Source organism: Rhinopithecus roxellana, chromosome 17 (assembly GCF_007565055.1).
Source record: "Rhinopithecus roxellana isolate Shanxi Qingling chromosome 17, ASM756505v1, whole genome shotgun sequence".
In the NCBI taxonomy this organism is placed as follows: domain Eukaryota; kingdom Metazoa; phylum Chordata; class Mammalia; order Primates; family Cercopithecidae; genus Rhinopithecus; species Rhinopithecus roxellana.
The window spans coordinates 24840437-24852708 of NC_044565.1; the positions used below are offsets into that span (position 1 = coordinate 24840437).

The 12272-nt window shown below is 47.9% G+C and overlaps 1 protein-coding gene across 22 annotated transcripts in view; it reads left to right on the top strand.

Moving 5' to 3' along the window:
• DYSF (dysferlin) overlaps positions 1–12272 on the top strand; it is a 237169-nt gene that overhangs the window by 70583 nt on the left and 154314 nt on the right. For 20 of the 22 annotated variants that reach the window (XR_004054403.1, XR_004054402.1, XM_010361938.2 and 17 more), the window contains 2 exons: positions 3666–3792; positions 5758–5861. Coding sequence is in view for 20 of the 22 variants with exons in the window: in XM_010361938.2 (XP_010360240.2) it covers positions 3666–3792; positions 5758–5861 (231 nt within the window). In the remaining 2 variants the exon portion in view is untranslated. Of the gene's footprint in view, positions 1–3665; positions 3793–4137; positions 4262–5757; positions 5862–8393; positions 8501–12272 lie in introns of those variants that run through there. The other 2 variants (XM_030921394.1, XM_030921395.1) reach the window with 2 other exon arrangements.

Sequence of the window (12272 nt, forward strand, 5' to 3'; positions counted from 1 at the left end):
GCTGTGTCCTGCCCCTCACTGTTGAGGAGTCTGTCTCTTTCAGACACCGCCTGAGACTCATAAATTGCTCTTCTCCAGCCTGGATCTTCTGAGCTCTGGACGCTCAGTTTCAGTTGTCTTGTTATCAGGCCACATTAACGTGTCCCTTAGGCCCCTCTGACTTATTAGAGTAAAGCCTAGTATCATTTGCTGCCCACTCCCCACACCTGTTCCCCATCCTGTATTAGGTGACATCTTAGGAAATTGCATGTTTAGCCGCTTAGTCCCCCAAACCAGAGGCCAGAGTTTCATTCTTTACCCCTCAGTCCCCATGCAAGTAGTTGGCCGGTCTTGTTGGTGTGAAAACCTCAGTGTATGCCTCTTCCTTTTCCCATCACAAGACCAGAGTCTGAGGCCCAGCTCCCGCTCTCTCTCACTTGGGTCTCTTTGTGAATTACAATACAGGTTCAGCTGGTATAACAAAGATGCCCCAAATAATAGGCATTAAGGAGGACAGATGTTTATTTCTCTCTCATGAATGCCACAGTCCAGAATTGGCACAGTGCTTTGGCAGTGATCAGAGACCCAGGCTCCTGATCTTTTCTCCACTGTGATCATCATGCAGCCTCCATCACACGGTCCAAGACGGTTGCTCCAGTTCCCATCACCATGTCTGTACTCCAGCCAGGGAAATGGGAGTAAAGGACTATGGAGACCACATCTCTTCCTTCAAAGGCGTGACCCAGAAGTTGTACACATTTGTGCTTAGGTCCTGTTGACCAGAACTTAGTCACATGGCCACATCTAACTACGAGGGAGCCTGGGAAATAAAGTCCATCCTAATGCTGTCCAGCTAAAAATTGAGGGTTTGTTAGAGGAGGCAGAAAAGATTGGATTTGGGGGAACAACTAGCAGTTTCTGCCATCCCTCCTAAGTGTCCTCTGAGGTCTCCTAACTTCTTACGTTATACTTCTCCACCTATCCCCACCTTATCACCAGTCATCCTTATTTTTATTTTTGAGATAGAGTCTTGCTCTCTCACCCAGGCTGGAGTGCTGTGGTACAATCTTGGCTCACTGCAACCTCCGCCTCCCGAGTTCAAGCAATTCTCCTGCCTCAGCCTCCTGAGTAGGTGGGATTATAGGCGTGCACCACCATGCCCAGCTACTTTTTGTATTTTTAGTAGAGATGGGTTTTCACCATATTGGTCAGGCTGGTCTCAAACTCCTGACCTTGTGATCCACCTGCCTTGGACTCCCAAAGTGCTAGAATTACAGGCGTGAGCCACTGTGCCTGGCCAACAGTCATCATTTTTAAACCCAGGTAGAATCACGCGTGTCTCCTCTTACAAAATGTCCAGTGACTTCCCATTGCTTTCAGGATAGAGTCCAAGATCCTTAGCATGACATTCAAGGCCCTTGACATTTGGCCTTAGCCCAGTTTCCCAGTCCCACTTGCTGTGATGTATCTTCATGGGCCCCGTCTGTGGCCACACCAGATGATATGACTCTTTCCAGAACACTCTTCCATTCCTCTCCGGCCTTTTCCCCTGCTGGAATACCTTCCCTCTCTTTGCCTACCAAGCGCCAATTTGTTCTTCCAGGCCCAGTTCAGACGCCACCTCCTCCCTGAAGCTTGCCTCCAGGAAGAAGTCCTCCAGGAAAATGTATTGGTCTTTCCTTTGGGCCACCACCCAGCCCTTTGGTAGTCTAACCAGCTTATGTGTCTGTCTTCATCACTGAGATTCAGTTTCTTGATGATGGGGACAATATAGCAAATATGATATCTTTTATCTCCCCTCTTGCCTAGTATGGCAGGTCTTGTACACAGTAGGTGCTCAATCAGTGCTTATAGTCTAGGGGAATAGACACTTTTATGGATGCCTGAAAGATGATTGTTTTTTTCTGATATGAGCTGAGGAGAATAAACACAGAACACATCCCTTTGGGCATTGCTGTGATATGGGCATTCTGGGATTGAGTGTTTTGCTGCAAGGATCCTGAAGCAGGTTTCTACGTGTCAAGTGTGACTGAGTGAGAAATGAATGAGGTGAGGCTAGTCCAGGCAACTGTCCAAGGAGTGGGCTGCTGGGCACAGCCTGACCTTGCTATTCTCCTGTCCCTTTGCTGCTCGCTAGCCCAAGAGCAGCCACCAGATCTTTTGTCTGTTCCTCCAGCTGCCAACTTCCCCTTGTGCGAAGGCCTCTGCATGAGTTGCCTCCTCGTCTGGATGTCTCCACCTCTTGCTCATCATCCAGGTCTCAAGCTGGGCAGCATTTCTGACTCCACCTCAGTATAGTTACAATCCCCCTTGCTCTGTGCTCTCCAAGCACGTGGGTTCTGCTTCCAGCCTGTGTTAAACCTCAGCTTTTGTATCTGTAAAGTGGGGGCATTCTAGGCCCTTGCACCCAGAGCATCTGTGGGCAAGCAGCGTGGGCATCACTTAGACACTTGTTGAAATGTAGACTCTTGGGCCCCACCCCAGACCTGCTGAACTAGAACCTGCATTTTAATTGGAATGCACAGCAGTGGTCTAGAAGACACTAATTCTCAGCCTCTGTTGCCAGTTGGAATCATCTGGGAAGCTTTAAAAGTCACTGCTGCATGGGTACTCTCTCCCAGAAATTATGTTTTAATTGGTCTGGGGTGTGACCTGGGCTTCCCAGGTGTGTCTTTTCTTTTCCTTTTTTTTTGAAATGGGGGTCTCCCTCTGCTGCCCAGGCTGGAGTGCAGTGGTGCAATCTCGGCTCATTGCAACCTCTGCTTCCCAGGTTCAAGCAGTTCTCCCGTCTCAGCCTCTGAGTAGCTGGGACTACAGGTACACGCCACCACGCCTGGCTCATTTTTGTATTATTTGGTAGAGATGGGGTTTCCCCATGTTGGCGAGCTGGTCTTGAACTCCTGACCTCAGGTGATCTGCCTGCCTTTGCCTCCCAGAGTGCTGGGATTACAGGTGTGAACCACCGCGCCCGGCCCCCCCCGCCCAGGTGTTTCTAATGTAGAGCCAAGTTTGAGACCCACTCAAGGGGGATGCTGTGAGGATTAAATGAGAGAGTGCATCCACATCAATACATGTGGGATGTGATTTTTGTTATTACTGTTCCAACCACAAGACACAGGACATGTTATTGGATTCGTTTGCTGAAAGTCTGTTTTCCCTGCAAGATAAGTCAGCTCCATGGGAAGAGGGCGCTTATTCATGTCGTCCCCTTATTCACTGCCATATCCCCTACCCTTCAGCACCATACAGACACCTACTAGTCACTCAGTAGCTACTGGCTGGGTGAATGAACACCTGTTACTGAAGATAGAGTGGCCAGCTTAGACCTCAGTTACTACTGTATTATATTTTAACTGGGAGGTGGGGGAGAGCGGGAAGGAGACTGAGGTTGGTGGAATGCTTGCCGTGTGCCACCTGCATTTCCATCATTATTGGAGATGTTCCTCGCACAGTCCTGGAAGGTCAGTGTCATGGTCTCTGCTGTACTCAAGTGGAAGCTGGGGCTCAGGTGAAGGACCTTGCCTGGGACTATGCGGTAGTCCCTTGTATGGGACTAAGTGGCGGAGCGCAGTCTGCCTTACTTCCGAATGTGGCATTTATGTGGCGAAGGTGGAACTCTTAGAAAAGGAGGGTCAAACCCTGTGCTCAGGAGAGCGTGAAGGAATCATATTTGGTTTCCTTTGTAGCTGGAGAGAAAAGACCCCTCTGAAGACAAGGAGGACATTGAAAGCAACCTGCTCCGGCCCACAGGCGTGGCCCTGCGAGGAGCCCACTTCTGCCTGAAGGTCTTCCGGGCGGAGGACTTGCCACAGAGTGCGTGGGGCGCGCCCTTGGGTGGGAGGTCTGCAGGAGGCTGGAGGCGCCGGGCTGGTGAGGGTGGGTGGTGGCGGGTGGGGTCAGCTCCCTGGGGGAAGGAGAGGCGTCTAGGAAAACAACCAGAATTTAATGAAAAGTAATCAGTGTTGGTGGAGTTACAAAGATTCAAGAACTCTTGAGAGTAATAGCTGCCTCTCAGCTCCATTCCAGTGTCCTCTGGGCCTGGTGTGGCTATTTGGCTACTTGTGGACCCATTTGCTTGGTTGTCATTGAGGAGTCAGCACCATATAGACTCTATTCTAGCCTTAGGGCTGGCTCTCACTGATTTTCCCTCCCTGTAAGAGGAAGCCCATCCTGCAAGTCGGCAGAGCTGGACTGGGGAGCAGTTGCTCTAACGTTGGAAGGGTTTGCTTGAAGGACTCCTGGGGCCCCCTGTCTTCACAGATGAAGGACACGGATCCACAAGGTGACCCACTATCCTAGCTTGCCTCAGATTGTCCTGGTTTTAGCACTGAAAGTGCCTGTTCCAGGAAACCCCGTGGTCTCCGGCAAACTGGGACAGTGGGTATCTGACTTGCAACCATCTCTTCCTCCCAGGAGGGCCAATGTGGCCACTGCCTGGTTCCTCACAGTGGTTGGCCCGGTTCTAGACCCATCTGTGTGTTTAGTAAATGCTGGGGAATTATACTGAATATTCGAGAGCTCTGGTTATCAACTTGGGCTGATATTAGAATTACCTGGGAATATTCAAAACGGTCCAAATGCCAGGGCCCTGCTTCCAGCATTTCAGATGGACTTGAGTTAGGGCAGGGCTCAGCACTGGTGGGGTTTAAAGGCTCCCCAGGTTGTTCTGTCGTGAGGCCCAGTTGTGGGCCGCTATTTTAGAGCATACATCAACACAGCCAAGCCACTGTCCACAGCACAGTCAATGAGAAGGTTTGCAACGTGGGTCCCTGGTTACAACTTTTCCATAAAGATAATTGTTTGAGAGTTTCTGCTTTGGCTGCTGACATCAAGAAATGAAATGTACAAGCTTACTTGGACCAAATCCTGAAGAAAGCCTGTAAATAAGTAATGGGTATTAATTCAGTACTAAAATACATGCTTACAAATATTCTGCACTTATTGATTGCAACTATGTAGAAGCAAGGCTGGTGAACTTCAAGAGGGGCATGGGGAAATAGAAATATTTGCTTTTCTTAAGGTGAAAGAGCTTTGTGTTGAATTCCCTGCAATGTTGTTTGAAAAAAAAAAATAGATGGGGAAACAGATCATAAATGTTTGCTAATTGTTGTGCCTTTTGTATTCATGTAGACAGTAGCTAGTGTATAATCTTTAACTATCCCCCCACTCATCCACTCATATGCCTATAAATATAACATGCTTTATACACGTATGTATGTGTATACACATATACATATCTATCTATCTATCTATCTATATCTACATATATAAATAATCTGACTCATTCAAAAAATAATTGGTTTGGGGCAGCATAGATTAAAAACTCTTAAAAAAAAAAAACAGAATTCACTTCTTGGTTAACCTCAGGTAAATCGCTGCACTAATAGATTTAAAGGAAAATGTCAACCAGGCACCAATAATGGGATATTGTTATAACAACTGCCAGTCCTTTTCTGGGTACTTACTGCCCTTAGTGATGTAGATTTCTAATCAGTCAAGCAGTCGATAAGTTGTAGATTTGATTGAAAGGCTTTGAATGCAGGGTGAGGACAGTGAATGAGCCGTTTGGGACTGGTGACAAAGTGGCCTGGTGCTCTCAGTAGTTGCTGCTCTGAGACAGTCCTCCCTCTGGGGGGCCCCTGGACTGAGTCCCTGCGTGAAGGGGTCACAACTTCTTGCTCAGGTAGTCCCAGGACTGCCTGGAGACAGATGGGGGATAGTCAGGGTTTTGGAGGTGAGACAGCAGGCAGGCAATGACTGGTGTGTCCCTCTTCCCAGTGGACGATGCCGTGATGGACAACGTGAAACAGATCTTTGGCTTTGAGAGTAACAAGAAGAACTTGGTGGACCCCTTTGTGGAGGTCAGCTTTGCGGGGAAAATGGTAAGGAGTAAGGGAGCAGGAGGGTTCTCTTGGGAGGGGACTTCCTGGTGCCCTGTGGACAGTGCGGGGTGAGAGCAAGACAGTGCGAGGCGCCCCCACCAGATGTGTGTGCACAAGGAGGGGCTGATCCTGGTGCGCGGTGAGACACCCACACAGGCCCAGCTCTCAGAGGCTGCCCTGCACACAAATGTGGACAGGTCTGCCTGGGGGTGTCCCAGACAGACACATAGATGTGGATAGCCCAGGAGAGGACGTCGGACAGTGGATAGTAGAGGAACATTTGGGGGAAAATGGAGCAATAGCATGGAAACCAGACATGAAGGCATAAAGATAGGGAAACTATATTTTAAAGATGTGGGATAAAAACATAATGATTATTTTAAAAACGTTGTGGGGGGAGTTAGGCAGAGAAAGACCCCTCTGGTGGGCGCCCTAGTCTCTTCCTTGCAGCCCGCCTTCCTGCCCTGAGGTGGTGCTGTGGCTCTAGTCCCTTCTGACTTCTGTCCCAGCCCTTGTCTCTACACAGGCTGCCCAGCCCACGGTGTCTGTGTGCCCCCTGCAGGCTTTCCTGGCAGTCCCAGCCCTCCCAGGCTTCAGCCATCACCTCTCCGCAGAGAACTCGGTAGCTCTCCAACCCCTCCCTTCAACCCCAGGCCTCTCTGCGCCTCTAAACAGCTCTGCCTGCTGCTCCTCTGAGCCCTGGAGGGAGTCATTTTCTCTGCGCAAACTGCCCCATATCCAAAAGCCTCTGTCTTAACCAGGTACAACCATCAAAGGCAGAAAATGTGGACCTGCCTTGATTCTTCCCTTTTTTCTCTCTCCATATCACACATGCCATCTCTAGCTCTCGACTTTAAACATGTCCCCAGGGCCCACCCCTACCTCGTGTCCCCGTAGCCACTGCCAGCTGTTCCCAGGACCATTCCTTTGTTTCTCACCTCATGCATCGAATTTTTGAACAGCCCAGGCCATTTGTCCAAGTACTGGATTTGTTCGATTGTTTCCTTCTGTTGTTTAACTTGTTTCTCTGGTTCCTCTCTTTCCTGTAAACTGGAAGTTAGGTCTAGAGACTCGATTAGATTCAGATGAAGTATTTCGGCAAGAAGTCAGCATAGGTGATGTTCTGCACGTCATATGGCATCACAACAGAAAGCCATCATGTCAGGTTGTCCCATCATCGGGGATGACTGCCTGATCACACGGTGAAAGTGATGCCTCCAGACGGCTCCCTTATAAAAGTAAATGTTCCCCCTTTGTAATTAGCAAGTAAACTGTGGGCGATATCTTGGCACTGCACGGATATCCTATTTCTCAGCTATCTCTTACCTAATGGTCTGAGCATCCATTGACCTTCCTGTCTGAAGAAGTCATTTAGTTGGGACTGCAAAGTGGTGATTTTCTCATTATCATTCTTTTTCTCTTGATTAGTCGACTTTTTTTCTGCAAAGAAGAGCTTTCTCCCTCCTGCCTCGTTGAGTATTAGTATGGACCTCAATGCTTTTTATTTTTAATGTGTTAAATCAGTCATTGTTGTGTTGATGTTTGAATTATACTGAAGGTGGCCATCGGGAGCCCCTTTGAGCTGGGCTGTCTCTCCTCAGAGACTAGCACAGGTCCCAGTGAAAATGTACACGGGGATGTAATACAGATTTTAAACTCGTTCATGTGGAGGTGTAACTGCTCACTGCAGATCCTCACCTGAGTGCAGGTTTTGGTGTGGGCTCAGGGTACGGGTCTTACGCCCTACTCCTGGCATCAGGAGGAATGGGGACAGCTGCTTGAAGGCAGGAAGGAAAGAGGAAGCTGCGGCTGTATGTTTTTTGTGGGACACTAGCTCCAAGGACTAGGATTAATTTTTCCACTTGACACTTGGGAAATTCATGTCCTGAGATTGTTCTTATCTCGCATTCCCAACACGGAAGGTATTTCGATGGTGGCTGGAACCAAGACCGACGTGCCTTCACATTCGTTGGAACTAAGCCTCAGAGCTCTGGGGCTCCTGGCTGCTCCTGGGTCCCTGCTAGCATCTTTGATCTCCCTGGGTCTTCTGTTCTGAGATGCCCTTGGCTGGCCCTGGGGATTTCTGTAGGAAGGTACCAGTATCTAGGGGAGGTGAAGGGACAAAGGCGGCCAAGACAAGTGACTGTATACAGTGGGTTGGCATGTGGGCTCATGCAAGAAGCTGCACCTCCCATTTTTCCTCTAGAAAGAGGTGGAGGGAGTTGAAGAATGACCTTATGGTGAAGGAGGCAGCTGCAACACTCTGTCTTGAAAGTTTCAATCTGGCCAGCCTTCTCCGGTGGTCCCCAGGCCTTTGCGTCCTCTCTTCCCTGAGCCACCTCCTTGCGGCTTCCGCGCTTCTGCTGCTCTTATGGCGTGTCTCATTCTGCCTGTCCCTCTCTTTTAGCCTGCTTGCATGTCCCTTTTTTCTCATTACATCCTAAGCTGAAGAGCCCTGAGGTTACCTTCTGCGTGCCCCACCCACCCCAGCCGGCCTTCTTTGCATTTCCCCTTATGGACGCTTGGTGGCAGTATTATCCAAGATGTGAACCATACTTGATTTGGCCAAGTTACTAAGAAGATAGGAGTGTGGAAGAGTGCGTGCGACTGTGCACTTCATGGTATGGAAGAAACAAAAGGTAGGTACTTGTAGGGCAGGACAGGAAGTTTTAAAACAACCTTTTTCTTTTATGAATTCAAGAATAAAACCTACAAATTGCAAAAAATTGAAAAAATCAGAGAAAAGGAAAACAACAAAAACTCCCACTGCACCATATTCTGTACCCTGCACCATATTCTGTACCCTGCACCATATTCTATACCCTGCACCATATTCTGTACCCTGCACCATATTCTGTACCCTGCACCGTATTCTATACCCTGCACCATATTCTGTACCCTGCACCATATTCTGTACCCTGCACCGTATTCTATACCCTGCACCATATTCTGTACCCTGCACCACCCTGGAGAGAATTACTGGTAACATTGATTTGTATTTCCTTCTAGTATGTTTTCTCTCTAGCTTCCACTACCCTCTTACCTCCCCTCTTCCCACTTACTGGGAATAAAATAATGAAAATATTGATTTTGCAAGCCCAAAATCAACACTCGTGGCACTTTAGTGATGATTTGAGGACACTTTCAGGGCTTCGAAAAATTGGGATCTCCCAGCACGTATGTTGGTTGCTGAGGTTGAACAAGGTGACTCTGCCTCCCTGCTCCAGCTCTCATGGAGTAAACACGTGTCCATGATCAAAAGACATGTATTTACTCTGTGAGAGTTGAAGCGGGGAGGCAGAGAGTCTCAAAACATGATACCACACAGGACACATATCAAAGGACACAGACAAAACACGTGTCCTGTGTAGTCTCATGTTTTTCACGTTTTTGTGCCTTTGTTGGCAACTTCACTGTTTAAAATACCCCAAATGTCATGCTGAAGTGCCGTCTGGCTTTCCTAAGCTCCAAACAGCTGTGATGTGCCTGACAGAGGAAGTGCGCGTGACAGGTAAGCTTCCTGCAGGCTTCAGTCACAGTGCCATTGACTGTAAGTTCAATGCTGATGACTCAACAATATATATTAAAAAGTAAGGTGTCCTTCCACAGAGGCACACATAAACCAAGGTTACCTATTGATCAGTTGACAAAAACGTTGTGACAGAGGCTGGCAGGAATTTAACCCTGCTTCTCCTCTGGGGTAATGAGTCAGTGTTCACCAATTCAGAGTTCCTGGTGACCTTATAGGTAGTAACTACCATGAATAATGAGAATCAACTATATACATGCAGTTGGGTAAACTGCTTGTGTTGTCTCATCTTTTCTCAGATTATTAAATAGTCATTGAAACGATTTTTTTTTGATGGTGGCATAATATTCTGTCAGATGAGTATACTATAACATTTGACTTATTTTTGGATATATATAATTCCAATTTTCCCCTTTTATAAACAGCATTGTGACAAACATCAGCATACAGGAATCTTCATCCACACTCTGACTGCTTTTCTATAGGGGAGTTTCTAGAATTGGGGCTGCTAAGCCAGAGGGCTTATTTTTAAGTGTCTGCTACAGATGACCAAATAGCCTTCCAGAGAGAGTGTGCTAATAATACTCCATTGGGGAGTGAAGGAAGATAAAGAAAAAAGGTAAAGGAAGAAGAAAAGAGAAGCAGAGGAAGAGGAAGAAGCAGCATGGTGCGGCCCTGGCTGAGTGCCTATGGGTGAAACAGGATGGGGGAAGGCTGGCAGGGATCTCTGGGGCTAGAGGCAGTGCTGGCTGGGGTGTGGTAGATAGACCAGCTGCTGTTCAAGCCCCCAGACCCACATCCTGGTGAAGGCAGCCAGGTTGAAGTGTTTGCGATAGAGGAGGGCCAGATGCCTGGGGCAGGGGCTGAAGCAGCCCGTGTACATCCTGTGTGTGTGTTGGGGCAGCCTGTGCCTTCTTATTCCAGGGACCTGGGGCACAGAGTTGGCAGGGCCGCTCAGCTGGATCTTGTTCACATGTCTTTTATTTTAAAAATTTGTTTATCTAATTTTTGAATTAGGTAGTATATTTATTCCATCTATCCATCTATCTATCTATCTATCTATCTATCTATCTATCTATCTATCTATCTATTTATCAATCATGAAAAATCTCCCTCTTGCTCTGTACCCCATCCAACAATCAATTCATTAATTTCTTCCTTTTCAAAGAAAACCACTGCAATTAGTTTCTTTTATATTGTTCTGGTTTTGTGATGCATGTGTAAGCAAATATGACTACAGATTCTTTTTTTTCTTGAGATGGAGTCTCACTCAGTAGCCCAGGCTGGAGTGCAGTGGTGCGATCTCGGCTCATTGCAGCTTCTGCCTCCTGGATTCAGGTGATTCTCATGCCTCGGCCTCCTGAGTAGCTGGTACTATAGGCATGTGCCACCACTCCCAGCTAATTTTTGTATTTTTAGTAGAGATGGGGTTTTGCCACCTTATCCAGGCTGGTCTTGAACTCCTGACCTCAAGCGATTCACCTGCCTTGGGCTCCCAGAGTGCTGGGATTAAGGCGTGAGCCACCGTGCCCATCCAACTATAGATTTTTATCTTTTGCCTTTTAGCACAAATGGCTGTGCATCACACTCACTGCTCTGCACCTTGCTTTTCCACTTAATCATATAACTTGGAGATTGTTTCATGTCACTACCTAGAGGCATCCTCATTCTGCTTGCGAGCTGCCTAGTACTCCATTGTACCGATGGACCATATTTGATCTAACCTGTTCTCCACTGGTGGACACATGGGTTGTTCCAAATCCTTACTAGTTCAAGCCACGCTGCAGTGAATAGCCTCACACGTATGTCATTCTTCACATGTGCAAGTATTTCTGTAGGATGGGTGTCTAGAGGTAGAATTGATAGGGCAGTGGGAACATGCATCTGAAACTGCAATAGATAGTGGCCAATTGTCCTCTGGAGGGGTCAAACTATTTTGTTTTCCCCCAGCAAAACATGAGCATGCAGTTTTCCCATAGCCTTGCCAACAGTGGTCTGTCAGACTTTAGAGATTTTTATGAATCTGACGGGTGAGGAATGGCATTTTGTTGGTTTTCTTTGTGTTTCTTTATGAGTGGGATGAAGCATCTTTTTATATGTCTCAAGGCCTTGCGTCTTCATTCTGTGAACTGTCTCTTCCATTCTTTGCTGTTTCTTCCATTCTTTGCTCTTTCTTCCGTTGGATTGGATCGTTGGTCTCTCTTCTTTCCTTACTCCTCTCTATGGGCCAAATCCTGGCACTCAGTCCTGCACCCAGCCCTGTGTGGCCTTTGTCTGGGGCTCTTTTTATAGGGAGGAGGGGGAAGGTGAGGGCAGGGGCCAGCACTGGGTGGACCAGGAACGGAGACATCATCCTCACCCCTGGGGACCTGAAGTCTCTGATTTAAGTCAGATGCTCATTAAGTGAGATAATGCACATAAAATGCTTAGCACAAGGCAGGGCTTATCACAGTAAATGCTCTGAAAAGGCTGCTTATTATTTTCATGTGTAGAACATGGAAATCTACCAGGATCTGTGTTTCTGAAACTGAGTCTTTACCTGCCGTCCCCATGTGTGGGTACAGGATGCGCTGGGGCTGGCTGAGGGGCCTGGTGTTCCTTATGGACTCCAAGGCCGGGGCTGGCCTGTGAGCTGCTGGTTTGATCTGGTTTCCACTCCCGTGAGGTTTCTTGTTTGCGAAAAGCCTGGTCTTTAGAGCAGGGCTGCTTGGAGGCAGACTATGGCTTACAGGGTTTGCATCTTCCCTGAATTTTCTTTCACTCTCCGACCTCTGTGCGTGGCTCCCCTCCCTCATCTCTGATCTCCTAGAGGTGACAGTCTTCCTACATGGTGGATGATATGGGGTAATGGGCAAAAGGGCCTTCTGGGCCATAAGGGCTTC